At 40.5% G+C, this 24,782-nt stretch overlaps 2 protein-coding genes across 2 annotated transcripts; one reads left to right on the top strand and one right to left on the bottom strand.

Moving 5' to 3' along the window:
* Positions 1 to 14,026: 14,026 nt before the first annotated feature.
* LOC133799935 (peroxisomal (S)-2-hydroxyacid oxidase GLO3-like) lies at positions 14,027 to 17,412 on the bottom strand. Its single transcript, XM_062237923.1, has 7 exons — positions 17,405 to 17,412; positions 17,184 to 17,286; positions 15,083 to 15,217; positions 14,907 to 14,959; positions 14,777 to 14,807; positions 14,431 to 14,686; positions 14,027 to 14,076 (listed from the first exon to the last, which is right to left on the bottom strand). Exons 1-7 carry the CDS (start codon positions 17,410 to 17,412, stop codon positions 14,027 to 14,029), a joined length of 636 nt encoding a protein of 211 aa, XP_062093907.1.
* Positions 17,413 to 22,053: 4,641 nt separating this feature from the next.
* On the top strand, positions 22,054 to 23,478 carry LOC133799934 (uncharacterized). Its single transcript, XM_062237922.1, has 3 exons — positions 22,054 to 22,332; positions 22,607 to 22,879; positions 22,951 to 23,478. Exons 1-3 carry the CDS (start codon positions 22,054 to 22,056, stop codon positions 23,476 to 23,478), a joined length of 1,080 nt encoding a protein of 359 aa, XP_062093906.1.
* The last annotated feature ends 1,304 nt before the right edge of the window (positions 23,479 to 24,782 follow it).

Genomic DNA, 24,782 nt, shown 5'->3' with positions numbered 1-24,782 from the left:
TTCATATACAAAGCATATCAGCTCATATAACACAATGCACAAATGATAACCAGGGCTAGCGCTCGCAAGCTGCTCCCTCTGTTATCCTATTATTTCTGGCTCCCAGTGGCCAATTCGCGCCCCGTGCGCTAGAAATCATGAACGGTACTCTTAGACCGCTTATACGTGTCCCTTGGCATAATACCAACGATGACACAAAACAGTTCTCGGGAGCACTTAGTCCCATCACAATCATACACTCAGGTGCAGTGTTCTTACCTTTCAATTTACTGATTTCCGATGCCACGTAGCCACAAGCACGGTCCTCTACCCCGAGCCTCTCCAAATTCCTAATCAAAACACAAATATAATATTCTTTGTCATTAACCAATCCAAGACTACCTTCCCGGTACCTAATCCACACTCTCGGAACCCCCAAAACCTTAGAATAACACCCCGGAGGCATCCCCCGAACCCCCAGAGCAAAGACCAAAAATTGCAAAATTTAACTCCCTGAAATTTGCCTTGTGCCACGGCACCCACCTCCAGAGACCCCTAGGCCGCGGCAAGCAAAAGCCATGCCGCGGCACACCATCGCAGACCCAGATTTCTGGGTTTCCCTTCGCATTTTCCCGAGCTCCAACCTCTCCAAATCACCCCAAACTCTATCCTAAGCCCCAAAACCAACTCTAAACCCCTAACAAACCTCACAACAACTCAAAGACATCATGCCCAAGCTCACTCACACCTTCAATCCTAAAATTCACTCTTGAATTTCCCACTTGACAACTCAAACCAGAGAAATTATGAACTGCTTGAACTCAAGCACAACCCACACTTCAAACTCCCTATACCTTAACAAAACAAACCTAATAAACATACAGAGACCTTACCTTAAGTGATAGGTTCAACCTCCAGCTCTTGACCTCCTTCCCCCTTGGTTCCCAATTCTCTGAAATTACATAAAACCAGCCACCAACTCATCTCAATTCACCTTCCTTAACTAAAATTCAGACTTTAAACTTGGATATAACATAATCAAAATCTTACCTCTGAGTTTTCTTGGCCTAAGCTTGGTTGATAACTTCAAACATCCCTTGATTCTCCTTCCAAGAGTTTAGATTTCTGCTTCTCCTTTCTATCTCCTTTTTGCTCTTATTCTAGGTCTCCACAATTCAGCATAACCAACTCCCAAAGTGTTACACGTATATGATATTCCCCCTTCAGCTGAAACTCATCTACTAACTGCCAAAATACCATTTTAACCCTCCATTAATATCACTTACTAACTAGACCTCAAGGGCTTATTTGTCCTTTCCCTAACTTTGCAATTCTACCACTTCCCCAATAAGACCTGTTACTCTCTATAGTTACTAACGGTTACGCAGGTTACCAAATCACCAGTTACCATTATCTAGTTTCCTAGGACCGTCTTGGCACGTGCATCACGTTTGTATCACATCACCCACACAGTACAATTCACATATCATAATTATCACATAATATAATTCACATAGTCATATAACATGCTTAAAATCATAATCATACATCTTAATCATAATAACCACACATAATTCTCATCTTGCCCTCCCGGCACACTAATCAAGGCCCTTAAGCCTTATTAGTGAATTTGGGTCGTTACAACTATCCCCTCCTAATAAGAATTTCGTCCTCGAAATTTACCTGAACAATTCCGGATACTGATCCCGCATAGCTGTCTCAAGCTCCCAGGTCGCCTCCTCGACATTACTGTTTCTCCACAGCACTTTAACTAAAGGAATCGTCTTATTTCGCAACACCTTGTCTTTCCGGTCCAAGATCTGAACTGGCCTCTCATCATAAGCCAAATCTGCCTGCAATTCCAGATCTTCATGCCGCAATACATGGGTTACATCCGAGACATACTTCTGAAGCATAGAGACATGAAACACGTCGTGAACTCCAGACAACGATGCCGGCAAGGCTATCCTGTAAGCCACCTGACCAATCCTTTCCAGGATCTCGAATGGTCCAATGAATCTAGGGCTCAACTTGCCCTTCTTACCAAACCTCCTCACCCCTCGCAGAGGTGAAATTCGAAGGAAGACGTGATCACCAACCTGAAACTCCACATCCCTACGCTTAGGATCAGCGTAACTTTTCTGCCTGCTCTGAGATGCGAGCATCCTAGCCCGGATCTTCTCTATGGCCTCACTCGTCTTCTGGACCATGTCCGGTCCCAAGTATCTCCTCTCACCCATCTCGTCCCAATGGATAGGCGATCTACACTTCCTCCCATACAACATTTCATAGGGAGCCACTCCAATCGTTGACTGGTAACTATTATTGTACGAGAACTCAATCAACGGAAGGTACTTACTCCAAGAACCCTCAAAGTCAATCACACAAGCTCTGAGCATATCCTCCAGTATCTGGATCGTCCTCTCAGACTGTCTGTCAGTCTGAGGATGAAAAGCCGTACTGAACTTCAACTGAGTTCCCAAAGCTTGCTGCAAACCTCCCCAAAACTTGGAAGTGAAAATAGGATCCCGGTCTGACACAATAGACTTAGGAACCCCATGGAGACGTACGATCTCTTTCACGTACAACTCAGCGTACTGATCCACAGTATAAGTTGACCTCACTGGAAGGAAATGGGCTGACTTAGTATATCTATCCACTATCACCCATATTGAGTCATGAAACCCTACTGTCCTGGGTAGACCTCCTACGAAATACATAGTAATATCCTCCCATTTCCACTCAGGAATACCCAAAGGCTGAAGCAACCTTGCTGGTCGCTGATGTTCAGCTTTCACCTGTTGACAGGTTAAGCATCTGGCAACGTACTCTACCACATCCCTCTTCATCCCGGCCCACCAATACAAAGTCCGTAAATCCTGGTACATCTTTGTGGTACCCGGATGAAGCGAGTACGGTGTCGTATGAGACTCATCTAGTATCTCCCGTTTGATCCCCTCGTCATCTGGAACACAAACTCGTCCCTGATACCGTAGTAAACCAATCTCTGAAACAGAATAGTCCTTGGCTGTTCCTGCTAAAACATCCTCTCTAACCTTCTATAACTGAGCGTCTATCAACTGCCCCTCTCTGATCCGCTCTAGCAGGGTCGACTGTAGAGTAATATTAGCCAATCGGCCCACAACCAATTCTATTCCCGCTCTAACCATCTCATCTGCTAACTCCCTCGAAACCTGAACAGAACTATACAACTGACCTGGACCTCTACGGCTCAATGCATCAGCCACCACATTGGCTTTTCCTGGATGGTAAAGAATATCACAATCATAATCTTTCACCAACTCCAGCCAACGCCTTTGTCTCATATTCAGGTCCTTTTGTGTGAAGAAATATTTCAGGCTCTTATGGTCAGTGTACACTTCGCACTTCTCCCCATAAAGATAATGCCGCCAAATCTTCAGTGCAAAGACCACTGCTGCCAGCTCTAGGTCATGAGTAGGATACCGCTGCTCATACTCCTTCAGCTGTCGTGATGCATAAGCTATCACCTTCTCATTCTGCATCAGCACACAACCTAAACCCAACCTCGATGCATCGCAATAAACAACAAACTTCCCTTCTCCTGAAGGCAAACTCAACACTGGTGCAGTGATAAGTCGTCGCTTCAATTCTTGGAAACTGCCCTCACACTTGTCTGACCAAATAAACTTTAGATTCTTTCTTGTCAATTCTATCATCGGTGCTGCTATCTTCGAGAAGCCCTCTACAAACCGCCTGTAGTAGCCTGCCAAACCAAGAAAACTCCGCACTTCTGAGGCGTTCCTTGGCCTCGGCCAATCCCTAACTGCCTCTATCTTAGACGGATCCACTTTAATCCCATCCGCACCTACAATGTGTCCAAGGAATGTCACTTCAGGTAACCAGAACTCACACTTCTTGAACTTAGCATATAACTGATGCTCCCTCAACCTTTGAAGAACTAGTCGAAGATGAAACTCGTGCTCTACCTCTGAACTGGAGTACCCTAGGATGTCATCAATGAAGACTATAACAAACTGATCCAGAAAATCTTTGAACACTCTGTTCATTAAATCCATAAAGGCTGCTGGGGCATTGGTCAAACCAAAAGACATGACCAAGAACTCATAATGCCCATAACGCGTCCGAAAAGCTGTCTTAGGTATGTCCTCATCCTTGATCCTCAGCTGGTGATAACCAGATCAAAGATCAATATTTGAGAACACCATCTTACCCTGCAATTGATCGAACAAGTCATCAATCCTCGGTAGGGGATACTTATTCTTAATAGTTAACTTATTCAGTTCCCGATAATCAATACACATTCTCAGAGTCCCATCCTTCTTCTTAACAAATAAGACTGGAGCACCCCATGGCGAATAGCTAGGTCTGATGAACCCTATATCCAGAAGTTCCTGCAGTTGTATCTTTAACTCTTTCAATTCCGCTGGTGCCATCTTGTATGGTGCCCTCGACACTGGCTCTGTCCCCGGTGCCAACTCAATAACAAACTCAATCTCCCTACGCGGCGGTAACCCAGGCAAATCCTCAGGGAACACATCTAAAAACTCACAAACCAGTCTGGTCTCCTCCGGTCCAACTGATGAAACTTTGGTGGTATCCACCACATTAGCCAAGAAGCCTATACATCCACCCTGTAATAAATCTCTGGCTCTCAACGCAGAAATCCTGGGTACACGGGGTCCACGCACCGCTCCCACAAAAACAAAGGGATCCTCACCCTCTGGCTCAAAAGTCACTATTTTCTTTCTACAGTCAATGGTAGCTCCATACCTAATAAGCCAGTCCATACCTAAGATCATGTCAAAGTCCTCCATACTCAACTCAATCAAGTCCACTGACAACTCTCTACCATCAACTAACACTGGCAGTGCCCTAACCCATCTCCTAGACACCACCAGCTCTCCCGTAGGCAAAATTGTCCCAAACCCTGAAGCTCTAACCTCACTAGGTCTACACAATCTATCAATCACCCTATCAGAAACAAATGAATGCGTAGCACCAGAATCAATCAAAACAGTAAAAGAAGTGCCAGCACTAGAAAGCTGACCTGTCACTACCGAGGGGCTAGCCTCGGCCTCTGCCTGCGTCAAAGTGAACACTCGAGCTGGAGTTAAGCTGTCCACTTTTCCTGCCTCGCCCTTCTTCACTGTTGGGCAATCTTTCCTGAGGTGTCCCACCACCCCGCATACATAACAGGCCTTAGCCTGACACTCGCCCAAATGGCGTCTCCTGCACCTCGGGCATTCTGGGTAAGTCCTCCATGATTCACCGCCTCCCCGTCGACCACCCTGAGTACCCCGACCTCCTCTATCAAACCTAGGAGCAAATGGGGCTTCTGGAGTCTTTCTCTTCAAATCACTAACACCTCCACCTCTACTAGAACCAGAATACGGAGGCACCGGTCTACGGCCCTCCCTTCTTGCTGCATTATCTCTCCAAATTCTATTCTCTGCTTCCTCAGCAGTCAAAGCCCTTTCCACAGCCTGGGCATAGGTAGTCACTCCAGGGACTATGGTAATCCTCACATCTCGAGACACCATAACATTCAATCCTCTAACAAATCTGTCTAACCTGGCCGCATCGGTAGGCACAAAATCCGGTGCAAACTTTGCAAGTCTATCAAATTTCAAGGCATACTCCGTAACAGTCATACTGCCCTGAACGAGGCCCACAAACTCATTCACCTTTGCTGCCCTGATGGCAATGTTATAGTACTTCTGGTTAAACAAATCTTTAAACTCTTCCCAAGTCATCGTGGCAACATTTCTGGTCTGCGATACCACCTCCCACCAGACTAGGGCATCCTCTCTCAACATATAAGTGGCGCAGGCCACCCTATCATGTCCTTCTACTTTCATAAAATCAAGTGTGGTGGTAATCAAGGTCATCCACTGCTCAGCTTTTAGTGGATCTGGCCCACCCTCAAAGATCGGGGGCTGCTGCTTCCTGAACCGCTCATACAACGGTTCCATTTTATTACCAACCTCAACAGGCTGTACCACAGGTACCAGCGCCGGTGGCCCAGCTGGGGCAACACTCCCAGATGGAGCCTGCTGCAGCATTTTGATCAACTCATCTTGGCTCTGAAGCCTAGCTTGCATTTCTGCCATTAACTGTTGCCAGTTCTCAGGGACTGGCAGAGGGGTTGGGCCCTGATCATCCTCTCTAGCCCCAGACCTGCCGGCTTGTCGTGTTGATTTCCTTGAACGCATAGCTATTCAAGTCAATCTGCAAACAACGACTCGGCAATTAGGGTAAGATGACAGGGTGATAATCTCACCATAATCCACCACCAAAACTCCAATCTTACACAAGTAAGCAAGTATAACAATTTATCCAGATATTCATCCACATACACAGCAATGCTAATAAGCACGCCCCAATAACATCATGCAATAGTCAAGGGCCAGGCCCTATCAGAATCTCATGCTCCCTATTCAACAGACAGATATCAATATTCATATCTCACCCAAATCATTGAAACACATAATCATACATATACAGTTACCAAACCCTGAGTTGAGCTTGTCTCCCGCAGCGAATGTACATACCCAGCCAGTCTTCAGGACCCATAAACCTAGGACGCTCTGATACCAAGTTGTAACGCCCTGGATAGCCAGGACCGCTACACTGTGTGTTTATAAAGTGCCAGACTCGCTAATCAAGTCATTAAAGTGAAAACGTGTTATTGAAATAGTAGAGGAACTAGGGTTAAAAGCGTTTTGGTCTCAAAAGATACATTTTCACTGCTCAACATTGTTTATGTACATGGGATCCCAAAAATGACAGTTTAAAAGCCATACTACAAAAGTTACAAAGTTTATATACGTTAACAGCCATACTAAGGCAAAATGAGCAGTTAGGTGATCTCCGTCCTGACACACTCCTCGATCGTGGTGATCGAGCGGCTGGCTATGTACATTTCACTTCGGAGCTCTCCACCTCAGGACTGGTCCAGCTTGCTCTTGCCTTTACCTGCACCACGTAGCACCCGTGAGCCAAGGCCCAGCAAGAACACATAGCAACAATAGAACATGCACATTTAGCTGTCAAGTCAATCTCACATATGGCATCTCATAAACTTCAAGCATATCAATAGTCAAGTATTTCATATACAAAGCATATCAGCTCATATAACACAATGCACAAATGATAACCAGGGCTAGCGCTCGCAAGCTGCTCCCTCTGTTATCCTATTATTTCTGGCTCCCAGTGGCCAATTCGCGCCCCGTGCGCTAGAAATCATGAACGGTACTCTTAGACCGCTTATACGTGTCCCTTGGCATAATACCAACGATGACACAAAACAGTTCTCGGGAGCACTTAGTCCCATCACAATCATACACTCAGGTGCAGTGTTCTTACCTTTCAATTTACTGATTTCCGATGCCACGTAGCCACAAGCACGGTCCTCTACCCCGAGCCTCTCCAAATTCCTAATCAAAACACAAATATAATATTCTTTGTCATTAACCAATCCAAGACTACCTTCCCGGTACCTAATCCACACTCTCGGAACCCCCAAAACCTTAGAATAACATCCCGGAGGCATCCCCCGAACCCCCAGAGCAAAGACCAAAAATTGCAAAATTTAACTCCCTGAAATTTGCCTTGTGCCACGGCACCCACCTCCAGAGACCCCTAGGCCGCGGCAAGCAAAAGCCATGCCGCGGCACACCATCGCAGACCCAGATTTCTGGGTTTCCCTTCGCATTTTCCCGAGCTCCAACCTCTCCAAATCACCCCAAACTCTATCCTAAGCCCCAAAACCAACTCTAAACCCCTAACAAACCTCACAACAACTCAAAGACATCATGCCCAAGCTCACTCACACCTTCAATCCTAAAATTCACTCTTGAATTTCCCACTTGACAACTCAAACCAGAGAAATTATGAACTGCTTGAACTCAAGCACAACCCACACTTCAAACTCCCTATACCTTAACAAAACAAACCTAATAAACATACAGAGACCTTACCTTAAGTGATAGGTTCAACCTCCAGCTCTTGACCTCCTTCCCCCTTGGTTCCCAATTCTCTGAAATTACATAAAACCAGCCACCAACTCATCTCAATTCACCTTCCTTAACTAAAATTCAGACTTTAAACTTGGATATAACATAATCAAAATCTTACCTCTGAGTTTTCTTGGCCTAAGCTTGGTTGATAACTTCAAACATCCCTTGATTCTCCTTCCAAGAGTTTAGATTTCTGCTTCTCCTTTCTATCTCCTTTTTGCTCTTATTCTAGGTCTCCACAATTCAGCATAACCAACTCCCAAAGTGTTACACGTATATGATATTCCCCCTTCAGCTGAAACTCATCTACTAACTGCCAAAATACCATTTTAACCCTCCATTAATATCACTTACTAACTAGACCTCAAGGGCTTATTTGTCCTTTCCCTAACTTTGCAATTCTACCACTTCCCCAATAAGACCTGTTACTCTCTATAGTTACTAACGGTTACGCAGGTTACCAAATCACCAGTTACCATTATCTAGTTTCCTAGGACCGTCTTGGCACGTGCATCACGTTTGTATCACATCACCCACACAGTACAATTCACATATCATAATTATCACATAATATAATTCACATAGTCATATAACATGCTTAAAATCATAATCATACATCTTAATCATAATAACCACACATAATTCTCATCTTGCCCTCCCGGCACACTAATCAAGGCCCTTAAGCCTTATTAGTGAATTTGGGTCGTTACAGTTTAAGTGGGGGAAAGAACAAGAAAATGCATTTAATCTGATCAAAGAAAAGTTAACTAATGCGCCTTTGCTTGTTTTACCTAACTTTGCTAAAACTTTTGAAATTGAGTGTGATGCTTCAGGAATAGGTATTGGAGCTGTTTTGATGCAAGAAGGACATCCAGTTGCTTATTTCAATGAAAAGTTGAGTGGGTCAGCCCTAAATTATCCCACTTATGATAAGGAGATGTATGCCTTGGTAAGGGCTTTGGAAAATTGGCAGCACTATCTATGGCCCAAGGAATTCGTGATTCACACAGATCATGAATCTTTGAAGCATTTAAAAGGACAACAAAGGTTGAACAAACGACATGCCAAGTGGGTGGAATTCATTGAAACATTTCCTTATGTGATCAGATACAAGCAAGGTAAGGAAAATGTGGTGGCTGATGCATTGTCCCGCAGGTATGCTTTACTTTCCATTCTAGATACAAAATTACTTGGCATTGAATACATTAAGGATTTGTATGCACAAGATTCTGATTTTGGTGATGTGTTCAATGCATGTGAAAAAGTGGCGTTTGGTAAGTTTTATAGGCATGATGGATTTTTGTTTCGAGAAAATAAACTGTGTGTGCCTATGTGTTCTTTGCGTGAGTTGCTTGTGAGAGAAGCTCATGGTGGTGGTTTGATGGGTCATTTTGGTGTAGCTAAGACTTTAGGAATTTTTCATGATCATTTTTGTGGCCTCATATGAAACATGACGTGGAAAGAATCTGTGAGAAGTGTATCACGTGTAAACAGACTAAGTCTAAATTGAAACCCCATGGTTTGTACACCCCTTTGCCAATACCTCATGAACCTTGGACTGATATTTCTATGGATTTTGTTTTAGGTTTACCTAGGACTAAGAGGGGGAGAGATTCAATTTTTGTGGTGGTAGATCGATTTTCCAAGATGGCACACTTCATTGCATGTCATAAAACTGATGATGCATCACATATAGCTGATTTGTTCTTCAAATAAATTGTTAGGTTACATGGCATGCCTAGGACCATTGTTTCTGATCGGGATGCAAAGTTTTTGAGTTACTTTTGGAAGACTTTGTGGGGAAAGTTGGGAACCAAGTTGTTATTTTCTACTACTTGTCATCAACAAACGGATGGTCAAACTGAAGTAGTGAATAGAACTTTGTCTTCTTTGTTGCGTGCTATCATTAAAAAGAACTTGAAAACATGGGAAGTTTGTTTGCCACATGTTGAATTTTCTTACAATAGAAGTACACATTCTGCAACTAAGTTTTCACCATTTGAAATTTTTTATGGCTTTAACGCATTGTCACCTTTGGATTTAACTCCTTTACCTTTGAGTGAACGTGTGAACTTAGATGGAAAAAAGAAGGAAGAATTTGTAAAGATGATTCATGAAAAGGAACGGTTGAACGTTGAAAGGAGGACTAAACAATATGTCCATCAAGCCAACAAGGGACACAAGAAGGTAGTGTTTGAACCAGGAGATTGGGTTTGGTTGCACATAAGGAAGGACTGTTTTCTGGAGAAACAGCGTTCAAAACTCCTACCACGGGGTGACAGACCATTTCAAGTAGTGGCACGCATCAATGATAATGCCTACAAGCTTGACCTACCAGATGAGTATGGTGTTAGTGCAAGTTTTAATGTTGCTGATTTGTCTCCTTTTGATGTAGGTGATGATTTGAGGACAAATCCTTCTCAAGAGGGGGAGAATGATGCAAACCAAGGAGCTGGACATGCTGATCATACATGTGGGAATTTAGCTGGATTTACACTAGACCCTTTGTCACTTCCTAGTGGCCCAATTACAAGACTTAGAGCCAAGCGTTTCAAGGAAGCACTAAATGGGCTAATCCAAGAGAATTTGGCTGATTCTAAAAAGACCAATATGGACTCAAATAATAATCAAGGCTCAGTCCATGTCATCAAAGCAAGTGAAGAGGCTAATTAACATCCTAAAACATAATCAGCATAGTTTAGTCATTAAAGAGCATGAATTTGATGAGTTTCAAGGATATTAAATAGGGGAATGCCAATGGCCTTGGCTGGTTAAGTTAATGCATTAAATTTAGTCATTTAAGTTATTTTTGGCAGCCTTTTGAAGTCCAAAATGCCTAAAAACGTGGGGAGTTATTATTTTTGTGTTTGTGATGATTTTAAGGCTGAATTATGACTTTTCCTATTCTTGGAGGATTGTTCCAAGTATATATAGGGGTTTTATGAACATTGTAAGACATGATGTTTTGAGAAATATTATTATTATTGTGAGGTGTGTTCCTCTTTATTCTTGAAAGAACTCTTGAACTTATCAAATTAATCTTGTGGCGTTCAAACAACCAAACTTATCACCTTGATCCTTGAGATATTCGTAGGTTTCCTGGTGTGGCGTTTTCTATCCTTTGTAGTCTTGGTTTTCATCTAATTAGGTGACAGGTCAAGGCTCAAAAAATCTCGTCTACATGATCTTGGGGTTTCATACCATCATTATTATTAGGTTTCATCACAATTGTTGGTGAGGTTCATATCAATTTCTAAGCTTAAAACCTCAGCTGAAACCACCCTTAAGCTCCCTATTTCAACACCCAACAATCCCAACACTTTTAGCATGACTTAAGCAACATAATTCCACTGAAAATACCAACCTAACATAGACTAGCCATTCAAACCCAAATTAAAACTTCTAAATCATGAATTGATACTTACCTCTTCTGCTGGACCACTTCACCAAGCCAAAACCAAGCTAACACCCAAGCTTCCCTCCTTAATTCTGTCTTTAAACATCAAAACCATATTTACCTCAAAACCCAACCAAAACTCAGAATTTCCAACCACAGAAAAGGAAATTAAGTGCTTACCTTAGCCCTGATTTAGTTCTGGATTAATTCCTGAGCTAAGCCTTCAAATCCCCACCTCAATTCTTAGAAATTCCCAGCTTGATTCACCAAATTCTCAATGGTTGCCTCTTTGTGTTTCCTTGAATGAGAGAGTAAAGAGAAGGGCTGAGAAAGAGTCGGTCTAATATTTCTGTCTACTGTTTTCCTTAAGTTTGTCTTACTTGTTAAGTTAATCCCAAGGTTCGGGGTGCCGGAACAGTCCCCGAGGGCAAAATGGTAAAATCCCCCAATATTCCCGCCTAGACTTCCTAACCTCAAATATATCTCCATATATTTATTTTCATAACCCGATAGTCTAAATAACTACCCAATACCTGAGATACCCTTGACTTATCTAAAGTCAACCGCTAAGCCCCGTTGTGACTTTTTCCCCGCTAACTAGCCCTAGGATCGCCTTGAGTCATGCTCTGCAGATCTACCCACATAATAATGTGGTTCTCACAATTACCATAGTCACATATCACACAAAAGCCAATATAATCACACAAGCATCATTAACCATATAATCATGCATTTAAATCAATATATTCATGCAAACCATATTTAACCCAATAATGCCCTCCCGGTACACTAATCAAGGCCCTCAAGCCTCATTATCGAATTTGGGGTCGTTACATTTGTAGTAGTGCAACTGTCGCTATTGTGCAATGACAACAGTCGACTAACTGTCGTATTTGCCTATGTCGTCGTAGGGGTATCTACGCTAGTTAATAAGTGTCTTCGTTGCTGGCTACGCCGACAGTTAATATGTGTCATCGTTTTTGGCAACGCCGACAGTTAATACTTGTCATCGTTGCTGGCAATGCCGACAGTTAATACGTGTCGTCATAACATCAAATTTGTATATATAAATAATAATTTTTTGATATATATATTTTAAAACTTTTAATTCTATTTTTAACCATTGAAGTTTGATATAAATTTCAATAAAAAATTACTCACATAATTAATTATTATTACCATAACTTGTGAAAAAAAATTATATTTATCATAATAAAAATTCATATACATACAACATTTATTCATAAAATTGAAATGTAAATAATACATCAAATCCCCATGAGACTAAATAATTCTCAATAAAAATTCATTTTAATAATATAAATCCATAAACTTCAAAATATATAATACAACAAATCTCAACAAGACAACATAATTCTCTTCTCCAAATCACTGCAAACTCAATCATGTTTCTTTTCTCAATATTCTTCCTAATAAATCTAGTCGTTCAACTTAAAAGTCAGTTTTATGATATTCCGTGCACCAAAGAATTAAAGACTTCAAATTATAATTAAATAGTATATCTTATCATAATATATTAACGAATGAATGAGAGAACCAACAATATAAATATGTAAAATTAGTTGATTAATCATTCTTAGAGATTATTAAACAAAAACTAACCTTGTAAGAGTTCCGACAAGGTTTGAGACGGTTGGAAGACCAATGATGTTGTGAATTAAAGTATAAAAAAATTCTCAATTTAATAATAGAATATCCCAAATTTAATCATCATAAGGATTTCAGAAAAAAAAAAAAAAAAGAATGACTTATTATGGGCATTTATGACACTTTGTATGCCTTTAAAAATATAAGAGCACAATAAGTCCTATAATCACCAACATAATAAGCATACACTCATTATTTTAAAATCATTGGCAAAAAAAAAGTGAATACCATAAATATAATTAACCATAATAATACCAGAAAGAAATATCCAACAAAAACATATTTATATATAGATATATTTATACCAAAAGCAATGAAGGTAAAAAATGAATCACAAAAAAGAACTTAATTACAATAGTACACATGTATACTCTAAATCTAAATAAACATGGCAAAATCAAAGACAAAGTATCCAACAAAAAATATATATACCCTATAAAAAAATATATATATATATATATACATAAAATCAAAAAATCTAAAAAAAATTAAGCACTGACATCAAAACACAAATATACCCTAAAGTTGATTAACATAACAAGATAATAAACAATGTCTTCAGCACTAACAGAGTAAACACAACACAAATATGCCATAGAATACCAAATATAAAATTATATACAGGGTACCAAAATCCACCAATAGAACAATCTATATATATACCCTGAATCTGAATAAACATAACATAATCAGAAGCAAAGTATCTAACGAAAAAATATAAATACATAATATACACTAAAATCAATAAATCTAAAAAATTTAAGCATTGACACTAAAATAAAACTATACTCCAAGGATGATAAAATCAATAAATGCTAGTCTAAAAGAATGAAACTTAGAGTCCAATATAACTATGAATTATCAACCAATATGCTAATAATGTCAAACTTTTGTATAACACTTTATACTATTGAACCTAAATGTGATCACAAGAAGCAAAAGTGATGCCCAACGTTATAAATCACCTCACCAAAGACATTAGACAAGGGACAAGAAGAAAACTGACATCGTCTAAAACAAGAAGTACATTCATACAAGTATATGTTATAAGCAAACCAATCAAACACAATTCAATTATAGGATAATCATAGACAAGTCTACATAAAATCGAACAACATTTACCCCATACTAGCAACCAACCATCTGCTAATATCAATTCAAACAACACACAAGTTTTCTTTCTTATCTCCACAACACACAAATTTCTCAGATCCAACTTCACTAAAACACACAAGTTCTCAACCTTCCATTATCACTGCAGCACACAGTAACAATCCTAGAACCTACTTCACTATGGATGAATATTTAAGATATTCAAACTCCTCTAACATTTGCATAGTATTAAAATAAAAGTTAGAGGCATACCTCTTGCAAACTGTTGCAAAAGAAGTTTCTTTGAAGTCTGTCTCAGCACCACTACTACAAAAATTGCATGAAAAGTTGGTTTCTTTGAATGGAGACTGTCACGCTGTGTCATCACATGACTCCCCGTAATATGTTTTAGTGCAGGACAGCCAGACAGGGACATAGTAAGCTCAAACTCATTCTTCAGCATTTCAATCAAACTTTTCACCCCATGTTGCCCCATTGCTGCTAGGCCATAGATAACTGGCCTCCCAATCTGTAATTTTAAATTTTCAATACGTACTACAGCATGCGGATGCTAGTGCTCTAGTACGTATGCTCATTTGTGGTGTTGAACATAACCTACCATCTCTCCTAAAATTTTGCGACAACAAGTGCTGAAAGGAAACATAAAAGCTCAAATTATTTTAAGGTAAAAGCTTACAAGTACAAATTGTGCTCCAAGGGCTAAAGCCTTAAAGACATATGTTCCTCACCGAATTCCTCCATCGACAATAACATGAACTTTCCCTCCAACAGCTTGAACAACCTAATGTAAGGATTTCAAAAATTCATTAAACATTAGAACTTTGATCATTTGTATTATAAATAGAAAGACAACAATCCTAAAAGCTAAACAAGAGGTTAGAAACATGATTATAAGCATAGTCACCTCTTCTAAGACAGAGATAGTGGCAGGAGTATGATCTAGCTGGCGAGTTCCATGATTAGAGACCACAATCCCATGAACTCTAGCTTCAACTGCCTTTCTTGCTGAAATTGGTACAACATCAAATAGTAAGAAGATCTGATCAAATCAATAGATGCATAAAAGTAGTTCAACTTTTAGTTTTTAGGAACGAATCACAAGCTAATACAACCATGCAAAAGAAGCATTTAATGAATTTACTGAATCTGAAGGCTATTTATTTAAATGTTTGATTAACAAAGAATGGAAACTTTTGAATTAATGAAGAAGCTTATATACTCTAGAATGTCATCCTTTGTGGTATATTTGGATTTCACTTACTTTAGAATGGCGTCTTTGAAAGGAGAAATGAAAAAAAAAAGAAAAAAGAAAAAAGAAAAAGAGTGTTTGTGTTTCTTGCATGACTATGTGACATGAAAGGAAAACGAAAATGGTCTAGTTTCCTGTCATGCTAAGAATAACACTACGAAAGTGTGCAAATAGCAAAAGGAAATAAAAAAAGACCCTTCAGTTACCATGATTCCTCACATGATTATTTTGATGTGCTTGGTCGTTGAGTACATATATGAAACACTTCATTCTACTTAGAGCTTGGTCTCAAATCTACTGGTTCCTATTTGAAAAAAGAAATCATAAGCAACCATATCCATGTTCTACCATACATAATCAATTTATGTCATTATTGGGAATTCTCTTCGAACACCTTGAGTGCATTTGAAATAATAATAAAAAAATACTGAGCAAGATATATTGTTTGCAACATTCTATCCATGTCCAAACAGGGTAGTTATCCTTCAAATAAATCTTCTCACAAGTGTTTAGAAGAGAAAGCTAGGAACTAAGCGAGATAAAAACCACAAAATTCACTAGCCATTCATTTTAAGAGTTTCTAGGTCAGAGATTGAAAATTTTCACTTGTGTGTGAATTTTAGTTAAGTGGAATGATCTCAATCACTCACCTTCACCAAGAGAAACATTGTTGTTGACCGACAGAAATTAAAAACAAAGATAGAGATATAGAGATTGAGAAAATAATTATCTACAATTAAATCATGTCAAGAACAATGATGAAGCATATATATGAGAGAGAGAGAGATTTACTTACCATAACTAGTTGGAAGACAAGAGTCATCCATAATATGTCCAAAACTTGAACTGAAAAACGAACCCGATTTGCAAACAAACATGAAACAAATAAAAACATATCTAATATTTGTGACTCAGACTATATATACTCAATAAGCTCAAAACTCTAATTTTACTTAAATTTATGCAATTTTCTAACACACATACTTCTATATATATATATGAGAGAGTACGGGTATAAGGACAAACTACTAGTCAAATACATATGTAGTATTTAAAGACATTTAAAAAGAAAATAAGTGATAAGAGTGATCGCTACCGTTTTCCACAAGCTCTTATTGAAGCGGTTCAAGTTATGCAATAGTAAGCTCAACATGCAATCAATGACTCACTAGTCATAAAAAATAAAGTAATTTCACTAATCACAATCCATAAATTTACACACACACAAACATATTATGCCTATATATAAACAAACATATATATATGCTTATATTGAAGATGAGAGTAAGGCTAAGAGAAAAATTAAGAAATATAGAGGAAAGAAACAAAATCAAAACATGTAGCCTAAAATTAGTTCGGAGATCTAGATTCTCATTAGAAGAACGTTAGCACAAAGCAGGACCACAAATCCGAATTCTAAAAATAATTCAAAATCGCCAAATTATATAACTTAACACACAAAATTAAACATGTAAGCCCATTTCTATTTCTTTCAAATACAAAATACTCAACATTGGAAATAAGATTCACTTTTAAGAACCCCCAAAATTATCTAAATTCATAACCTTCCTATCATAAATTTCATCAAAAACAGATACTGCATAATGGATTGCAAGTCCAAAAATTGTAAAAAATCTGGTCATTTGGATTCTTTAATATGGAAATCTCGCTAGCAATAAAATTATGGGCCACTCAACATACTGAAATTGGTTGATTTATACTAAAAACTGAACCAAAGGAAACAAAAATTCAATACCTCTTTGCTTCCTTCCAACTCTTCCATCCTCTGCCAGTCTGCCACCGCCTTTGCCCTCATTTTATCGTCCGGAAACCCCTCCACCCTCTCCAGAACCCCATCCCTACAAGAAAAAATACTTTCAATAAGACCGAAAAAGTATTATCAAATACATACCATAACACTTTTTGATGTGTTAAGTAAAGCAGTGTTATAGTAGGTCGGAGCATTTTGCCTAACACTTTTCCATAGTTATAGACATATGTTATGGTATAGCCTACAATAACACTTTTGTTGTGTTATTTTAATAGTTAGATAAGTATTTCATTATGCTATTTATAAATAGATTATATAACACTTATTTGAACTTATAAAGTAGTGTTATGATACACTTTATAATAACACACTTTCTGCTTTATAGAAAATAGTTTGTGTTGACTGTGAATTTAGCCAACGACGTGAGAACGTCAACTACGACAACCTTCAAGAGAATTATAAACGACAACAGACAGTTTTTTATGAACGGAAGTAAATAACACAAGGTTTTTATAGTGGTTCAGCCCCGATGATCGGTAATAGCCTACTCCACTTAGAGATTTTATTACTATATTCACACTCAAGATCAGATGAACCTTGTCAACTGAGTTTCTTCAGTGTGAGATACTCTAGAATACAAAAATGGGTTTTTCTCAAGAACAACACACTTTCTCTCTCTAGAATACAGATTCACTCTCAATTTTTTGCCCAAAAAAAATCCTTTTACGATCCTCCCAAGTCCCTATTTATAGACCTGGGTTCTCAACTGATATCCCCTTTTGATAGGGATATTCCATTATTTACCTAATATTTATATTACAAAATAAACATTCAAAATATAACTGATCCCTAATTTCGAGTGAGGATTGAGTGATTCCCGGATGCTTGGACCAATTCTCACTGAAGTAGTTTCGGGCAGTTTGACGTAGCTTCTCATGCATGTTGACTATTCTTCAAGCTTTCAAGCTTTACGTAGGTCAAAGGTGGCATACGCATGGCTATCCTTGGACCAAAGGTCAACTACACTCGAGGTATACTTCTCCATTGTGTCCGATCGGACACAATGGTTGTCTTCTTTGGCTTAAGGTGGTTCAAACCATCTTATTTGACTCCTTCAATCAAGGTCCAATATGACCTTACACTTTGCACCTCGGACCAAGATGGTCCGAGCCATCTTCTTCCTAGCTTATCCTCGGACCAACATGGTCCAAGCGCTCCTGCAGGCGTCTTGCGCGATCGGGGGAGGTCATGTGCGATCGGGGGAGGCCTTGTGCGATCGGGGGAGGCCTTGTGCGATCGGGCATAATGCCCCTTGGACCTAAATGGTCCAAGCTTCCTTTGTTTAACCAAGGTGCGATCGGGGGAGGCCTTGTGCGATCGGGGGGAGGCCTTGTGCGATCGGGCATAATGCCCCTTGGACCTAAATGGTCCAAGCTTCCTTTGTTTAACCAAGGTCCGATCGGACCTTGGTCCTCTCTCTTCGGACCTAGGTGGTCTGAGCCACCACCTCTCCTTGGATCAAAATGGTCCAAGGTACTCATAAGTACCACGTCCGATCGGGCACACATCCTTCTCCTTGGGCCAACTAGGTTTGAACCCCTTCGCTCAACCAAATGCTCGATCGGGCATTAGGCTTCTCTCCTCGGACCAAGGTGGTCCGAGCCACCATCTATTCCTCCTTGGACCTGAATGGTCGAAGGTACCTCCTATGTGTATGCTCGATCGGCCACTATGTGGCTTTCCCCTTTTGAGTAAAACTTGAGCCTTATTCTTTTTGAACTTATTCGAGCCAAGCTTAACAAGAGGTCCCCTAAGCTTAGGTCTGATCGGACCTACTGTTTTTATATCTTGAACCAAAATTCATACCTCCCTTTCACTTTCTTGGTCTTGGCACCAATTTAATTATAGGGGTCTTTAAACTGAGGTCTGAGCCAAGCAAACTCAAAGTTCTCCAACCTTGGGTAAGCCTCCTTTCTCCAAGCGACCCCCAGTCTAAATACTCTCTTCGATTGGGCGTATTTGGCTTGACTCTCTGTCCCATTCCTTAACTAATGTATTAGGCCATTACCAAGCCAGATCACCCTACTAACTTATGCCACGTGTCCATTTCACCGCCACGTCATTCTTTTCAAATTTTTGGGACAACATTTGCCCCCCAAGTTTATTATATGATTTATTCACGTAATAAACTTTTTCTTCGGCTGACGTCATTATAAAAAATAATAACTGTTCATCTTCATGCAGCAGACCCACGATGACTGCAAAAATCCACCCATGATCGTGGAGGAAAGATAATCCCAGAATACCAGAGGTTCAAAAGTAAATGAAAAACCCACTTTTTTCCCTTCAAATATCCCCACTTTACATTCTCTTCTTCACACATACAAAAAAAAAAAAAAAAAAAAAAAAAAAAAATATATTCTAAAAACCCTTCATCTTCTCCCTTGGCCGAAACCCTCTCAAGGACTCCCTCCTCTTGCCGACTTTACAATCTTCAAGGGGAGCTCCTCATCTTCAAGCATCCTCCAAGCAAAATCAAAGCTCTCCAACCTTGGGTAAGTCTTCTTCTCCATGCCTCTTAGATTGCTACATTTTCTTTTCTAAAAAAAATGTCATGGCCGAATATGCTTGTCCCTTGGATGTTCTTGAAGTTCTTGAATATGTCTTGTTCAATGTGTTTGCTTGTGGTCTTGATAAGGTTTGTGGCATGGGTAACCCGAATTTTCCCTTAAGCTTTTAGGAATTTCAAGACATTTTTGGTATTTTGACATAAACATGAATATGGGTTTTGAGGGTTTTGATAGTGTAATGTAATGGGTTTTTAAGAACATGAAGAAAACCTTTCACTTATATGTTTTGATCTTGTTTTTTGTTTATGTAAATGATGGAATGTGTTTGAGACTAGGGATTTTTAGGGCTTTGTTTATTTGGTTCGGATTCAAGGTAGGCAAAGTATGCCATTAGGGGTCATTTTTTACATAGTTTTTTGCCCAGAAATTCTGGGCATAAGCGAGTGGTCCGATCGGACCACACTTTGTCCTCATGGTGAACTCATGTTCGATCGGGGATGATGAACCATGGTTCAAGCTTGAGGCGTGTATCTCTTCTGAACGAGGTGAGACAACCACTTCCGATCGGGCCTTGAAAAGTTTCAGATAAGTGTGTGGTCCGATCGGACCACACGCTCCTTCCTTTGCTTTTAAGTGCCCAGATTTTTACTAGTTAAATCCGAACTTCCCTAGACACCAATGCCCAGTCGAACCTAACTTGTTGCTGCTGGCTAGAAGCTTTGGAGGCACGAGGCACACCAGGCGAACTCTCGGGACCAGGGTGCACACCTCTCCTCGGGCACGCTACGCCCGATCGGGCGTTCTGGAGGCTTGCGTGAGGCTCGTGAGGTGGCGAGGCAGGACGTCTCCTGGCTGGAATGTGTCCGATCGGACGTGTCACAGGCGCTTTGGGGTTAGGCTCGCATGGAGGTAAGGTCGAATGCCCTCCCAGCCAAGCTATGTACGATCGAATGCATAGAACCTCCCTCCTGAGCTCAAAATGTGGTCCGATCGGACCATACATACTTTTCTTAGGCTTTGGCCTTTTTTCCTTCCAAACATGCAACCAACCTCTGTATGTTAACTGTGTACATAAGGAACCTAGCCTTATAGGAAAATCCCAAAAATGCCTCCTTCTACAAAGTTTAATAAGTTCAATACTTTAAGTGCCTTTTAGGCACTTTTGGGCATTAAAATTATTTTTTCCACATGCGCTATATTTTTATAACTTGGACAAAATTTTCCAAGTATATAAATAATTCTTATTTTCGATGAATTTTTTCTGTATGGTTACTCACCTCCCCATTTTTTATTCATTTTTGCAGATGAATCGCTCTGACTATAGGGGAGGTGACAATCATACGGACTCCGAATCATCCGCCCCGCAAACAATCGAGACTCCCTTGAATAGCGATTCCTCACCAGGCTCGTCTATTGGTTACACTCCAGAGGATCGTCTTTGCCGCTTCAAGCAGATCCTCCCTCGCTCAGCCTTATATCTTCTTCACGAGGAACAATTTCTTCGACAGGCTTCTCAGTCGACGATGAGGGTGAAGCAATCTAACAGGCTCCCTCAGGAACACGATCCGCAGGTTGCCCGCAGAGCAGTACAGAAGGTGGTAAAGCGCAATCAAACCTGCACTACCACAGCTTCAAGAAAGCCTTTTCTGAAATTTGCTACTGCGATCCTGGATTTGGCTGTTCAGAAGCCACGTGATGAGGGAGAAGAAGAACCCTCCTGGTTCGTTGCCGAAGCCTCAAAACTTAATCCCGCTCTATTCCAGAAACACATTGAAGCTTTAGGCTTGAGTGGGGCAAACATGACGTGTCCGGGCTCGCATCAAAGAGCCAATAGGCCCGGTGGAAGGTACTGTGCCTGGTCCAGGTACCATGTACAAGCTGGAGCAACACTCCCGCTGCACATCTATTTCCGGTCCGTAGCAGACTACTTCAACATCTCCCCATTTCAGATCACGCCGAATGGGATACAGGCACTCTCTGCGCTGTATATTCTTTATTTTCTGAATGGTTGGGACGAGCCCACCCCTCATGAGGTGCATTACCTGTTTGATCTTCGGACCAACCCTTCTCATAACAACTCAGGTTTCTTCCATTTCTATCACAGGCATAGGGGGGTTACATATCTCAATGGCATCTCCCATAAGTCAAACGCCGGGAAATATCATAAGGAATACTTCCTCACATTGGATATTGAGGCCAACAACTTGGCTTTTACGCGCTCGGGTCCGTTCGAGCGACCATTGCCCACTGAAGGGATGTTTAGGCGGGCCAAGAAATTGGCTAACATGAGTCTTAAAGAGAAGGATGTAAAAAAGTTGGTCACGTTGGACCTTCTCCAGATGGTGAGTCTAGTGCCATGTGAGCAGGATCTGGTGGTGGAAAGTACCACCGGGGAGAACGACACGCCTGGTCAGTCTACCGAGGGCACAGAGCAAATGACTGATCGGCATTCTCCTGGGCCTTCTCCGCTTTCCCGTAGACCTGGCGACTTAGTCATTAGAGAGCCTGATCCTCAGCGTAGATCTACTATTCCCGCTCAACCTGGGAAAGGAAAAGCTATCCAGGTTGAAGGGGAACTTAGCTCATCCTTGGACGACGAGGATGAGTTCCTTGATCAGATCTTCAACGCAGGTAACACATGCTTAGTGAAAATAGGCATATTTTTTATAATTGGTAATTAGAGAGCATCACAATTGTAGTATACACTTGCATATGTTTCATTATGTTTATTTCTCTAACAATCTTGTTTTTTCATCCTTGGCAGATTCAGACATGTTCAGAGATTGCGTTGCTTCAAAGAGGAAAACTGGTGATGGAAGTGGCTCTACGCCTCCACAGAAGATTCAGAAGGTAGTACCGCCAGGTCAAGGGAGGCAACCTGGGGGACCAACTACACTTCCGCCATTGACCCCCTCTTCCCTTCCTCCTTCTGCGAGCCTAACTCCTACTCACCAGGGTAGTTCGAGTGAGCTTTTTCGTGCTGTTAGCGACCTGGGCAAGGGGCTTCTTGAGGATATTGGCCGTGATGCATCGACGCTTCAAAGCCTAGACTCCTACCCTCGACTTAGTGTCGAAGTTGTCTTGAAGAGAGGACTCGCTCAATTGATGAAGGTAAGCATTTTTCCTCGAGATACTTTGTTATTAGTATTTTTACTTGTATTAACTTTTTGTCTTTCATGCAGTCACTTGTCACCATTGGTCATGCTCAGCTTCGAGCCGTAGATTACAAGGAGCTGATCAAGGTGCAGGACGATCAACTGGTGGAGGCCAGGTCCAAGCTGGAGCAAGCAGAGAGAACTATAGCTGAACGGGACGAGTCTCTCAAAAAGCAGGCTCAAAACAATGCTTCCTTGACAACTCAATTGGAGAAGCAATCCCTTGATATTAAAGAGTTAGTTCGAGACAATGAGAGGTTGATTAGCGAGAACGAAGAGCTGAAGCAAGAAAAAGAGCTTGACTTGATTCGCTTTGAGGATGCCAGTTTTGACTGCTTCTATAAGGTCTGGAAGCTGAACAAGCCTCTTAATCTTGATTGTTTCCCCAAGGAGGCCCAAGCAGAGGATCTTGCCAGATGTGAAGCAAGAGCCGCTGAAGAAGCCGCTAACCCTCCTGCACTCGCCCCAACGTGCTCTGCTATATCATTTCGAGCGAGAGGAGCATCTGATGCAGAGGAGGGAGTCGATCAACCCTCTAGAGGAGCTCGCCTGTGACTCCCTCTCGTAGTTCATCACAGTCTACTTTACTTTGTATTTTGTTGCTCGAACTAGTGAGCTATTTTGACATTTAGCACTTTACTCTTTCCTTGTTGACAATTTCAAACTTCTAAGTTTTTATTGTGCATAGCAAAGTTTTTGGATGCCTTTAATTTCACATGAGAATTTAGTTTTTTAACTTAGAAATTTTTACCATTCCATAAGTTCACACCAAATATACTTCCTCATGCTCTTATTGCTCTAACTTTTTATGAGCGTAAATGTCTTATTACACGAATATCAGTTTTTAACTTAGAATTTGAAAAATTCTAAGTTACTTAAGCTTTGTAAAACAAGTTAGCTTAAGTCAGCCCAAAAACAAACATATTTAGCGTAAATGTCTTGTTACACGAATATCAGTTTTTAACTTAGAATTTGAAAAATTCTAAGTTACTTAAGCTTTGTAAAACAAGTTAGCTTAAGTCAGCCCAAAAACAAACATATTTGCTCGTGCTCTTATTGCCTGTGTTGAAATACATACCAGTATACCCTATGTGCCCCCCAAGTGATTGAGGGTGGATAAATCCTTGATCACTTACTACTTGATCGGATTTGTTCGAGTAGTTACTACTCGTGAAACACATGAAATACACGAAAATATATCAGTAGCTGACCACTACATAAATATTATCTAAACGTTGGTCCTCCATATTATGATACCGACCAGTTGAACACTGTCCAGTACATTAGTTTTTAAAAGACCTGTTTTGTTTAAATTATTATGACAGTTGAACACTGCCCAACAAAAATAATCAACACATATGCAAAGTTTGTAGCAAGGTACGACCACAATGCGTGTGGTCTCTTTTATTACTCGTAATAATAAATGACAAAACGTGTCTAACAACGAGTTCCAAACAAAATAACATTGTTCAAAATAATGTGACTGGGTAGCAAATAACCAGTTCACAAACAAAAAACTTAAATAACAAGTTAAGCACTTGATACAAAGCTACTACTCTGCAAGTAGTATTTATTGATAATATTTTCTCAAGTGCTCGCCATTCCAGTAGTTTCTGATTAGCTCCCCATTCAATCGAGCAAGCTTGTAAGTGCCGGGCGGTAAGACCTGTTCAATTTGATATGGTCCTTCCCAGTTCGGTCCTAGCACACCGGCTGCTGGGTCTCTAACAAACACCTTCCTTAGGACTAAATCTCCAACCTGGAACTTTCGATCTCGCACTCTGGAATTGAAGTAGCGTGCCACTTTTTGTTGATGAGCTGCTACTCTGAGGCTTGCCTCCTCTCTTCTCTCTTCGAGG

The sequence above is a fragment of the Humulus lupulus genome, chromosome 9 (assembly GCF_963169125.1).
Source record: "Humulus lupulus chromosome 9, drHumLupu1.1, whole genome shotgun sequence".
NCBI classification, from domain to species: Eukaryota; Viridiplantae; Streptophyta; class Magnoliopsida; order Rosales; family Cannabaceae; genus Humulus; species Humulus lupulus.
This window is presented reverse-complemented; position numbering and strand designations above follow the sequence as displayed.

Bases quoted from the DNA above. Each gene is read 5' to 3' on its own strand.
- LOC133799935 (XM_062237923.1), bottom strand. The intron at 15,218-17,183 runs GTATTGAATTTT...TGATTTGATCAG, and splicing joins AGTTGGAAGGAAGCAAAGAG to ATCTTCTTACTATTTGATGT. The intron at 14,808-14,906 runs GTGAGGAACATA...GTTTCCTTTCAG, and splicing joins ATTGTCGATGGAGGAATTCG to CACTTGTTGTCGCAAAATTT.
- LOC133799934 (XM_062237922.1), top strand. From the start codon at position 22,054: ATGAGTCTTAAAGAGAAGGATGTAAAAAAGTTGGTCACGTTGGACCTT. The intron at 22,333-22,606 runs GTTGAAGGGGAA...ACGCCTCCACAG, and splicing joins GGAAAGGAAAAGCTATCCAG to AAGATTCAGAAGGTAGTACC. The intron at 22,880-22,950 runs GTAAGCATTTTT...TCTTTCATGCAG, and splicing joins GACTCGCTCAATTGATGAAG to TCACTTGTCACCATTGGTCA.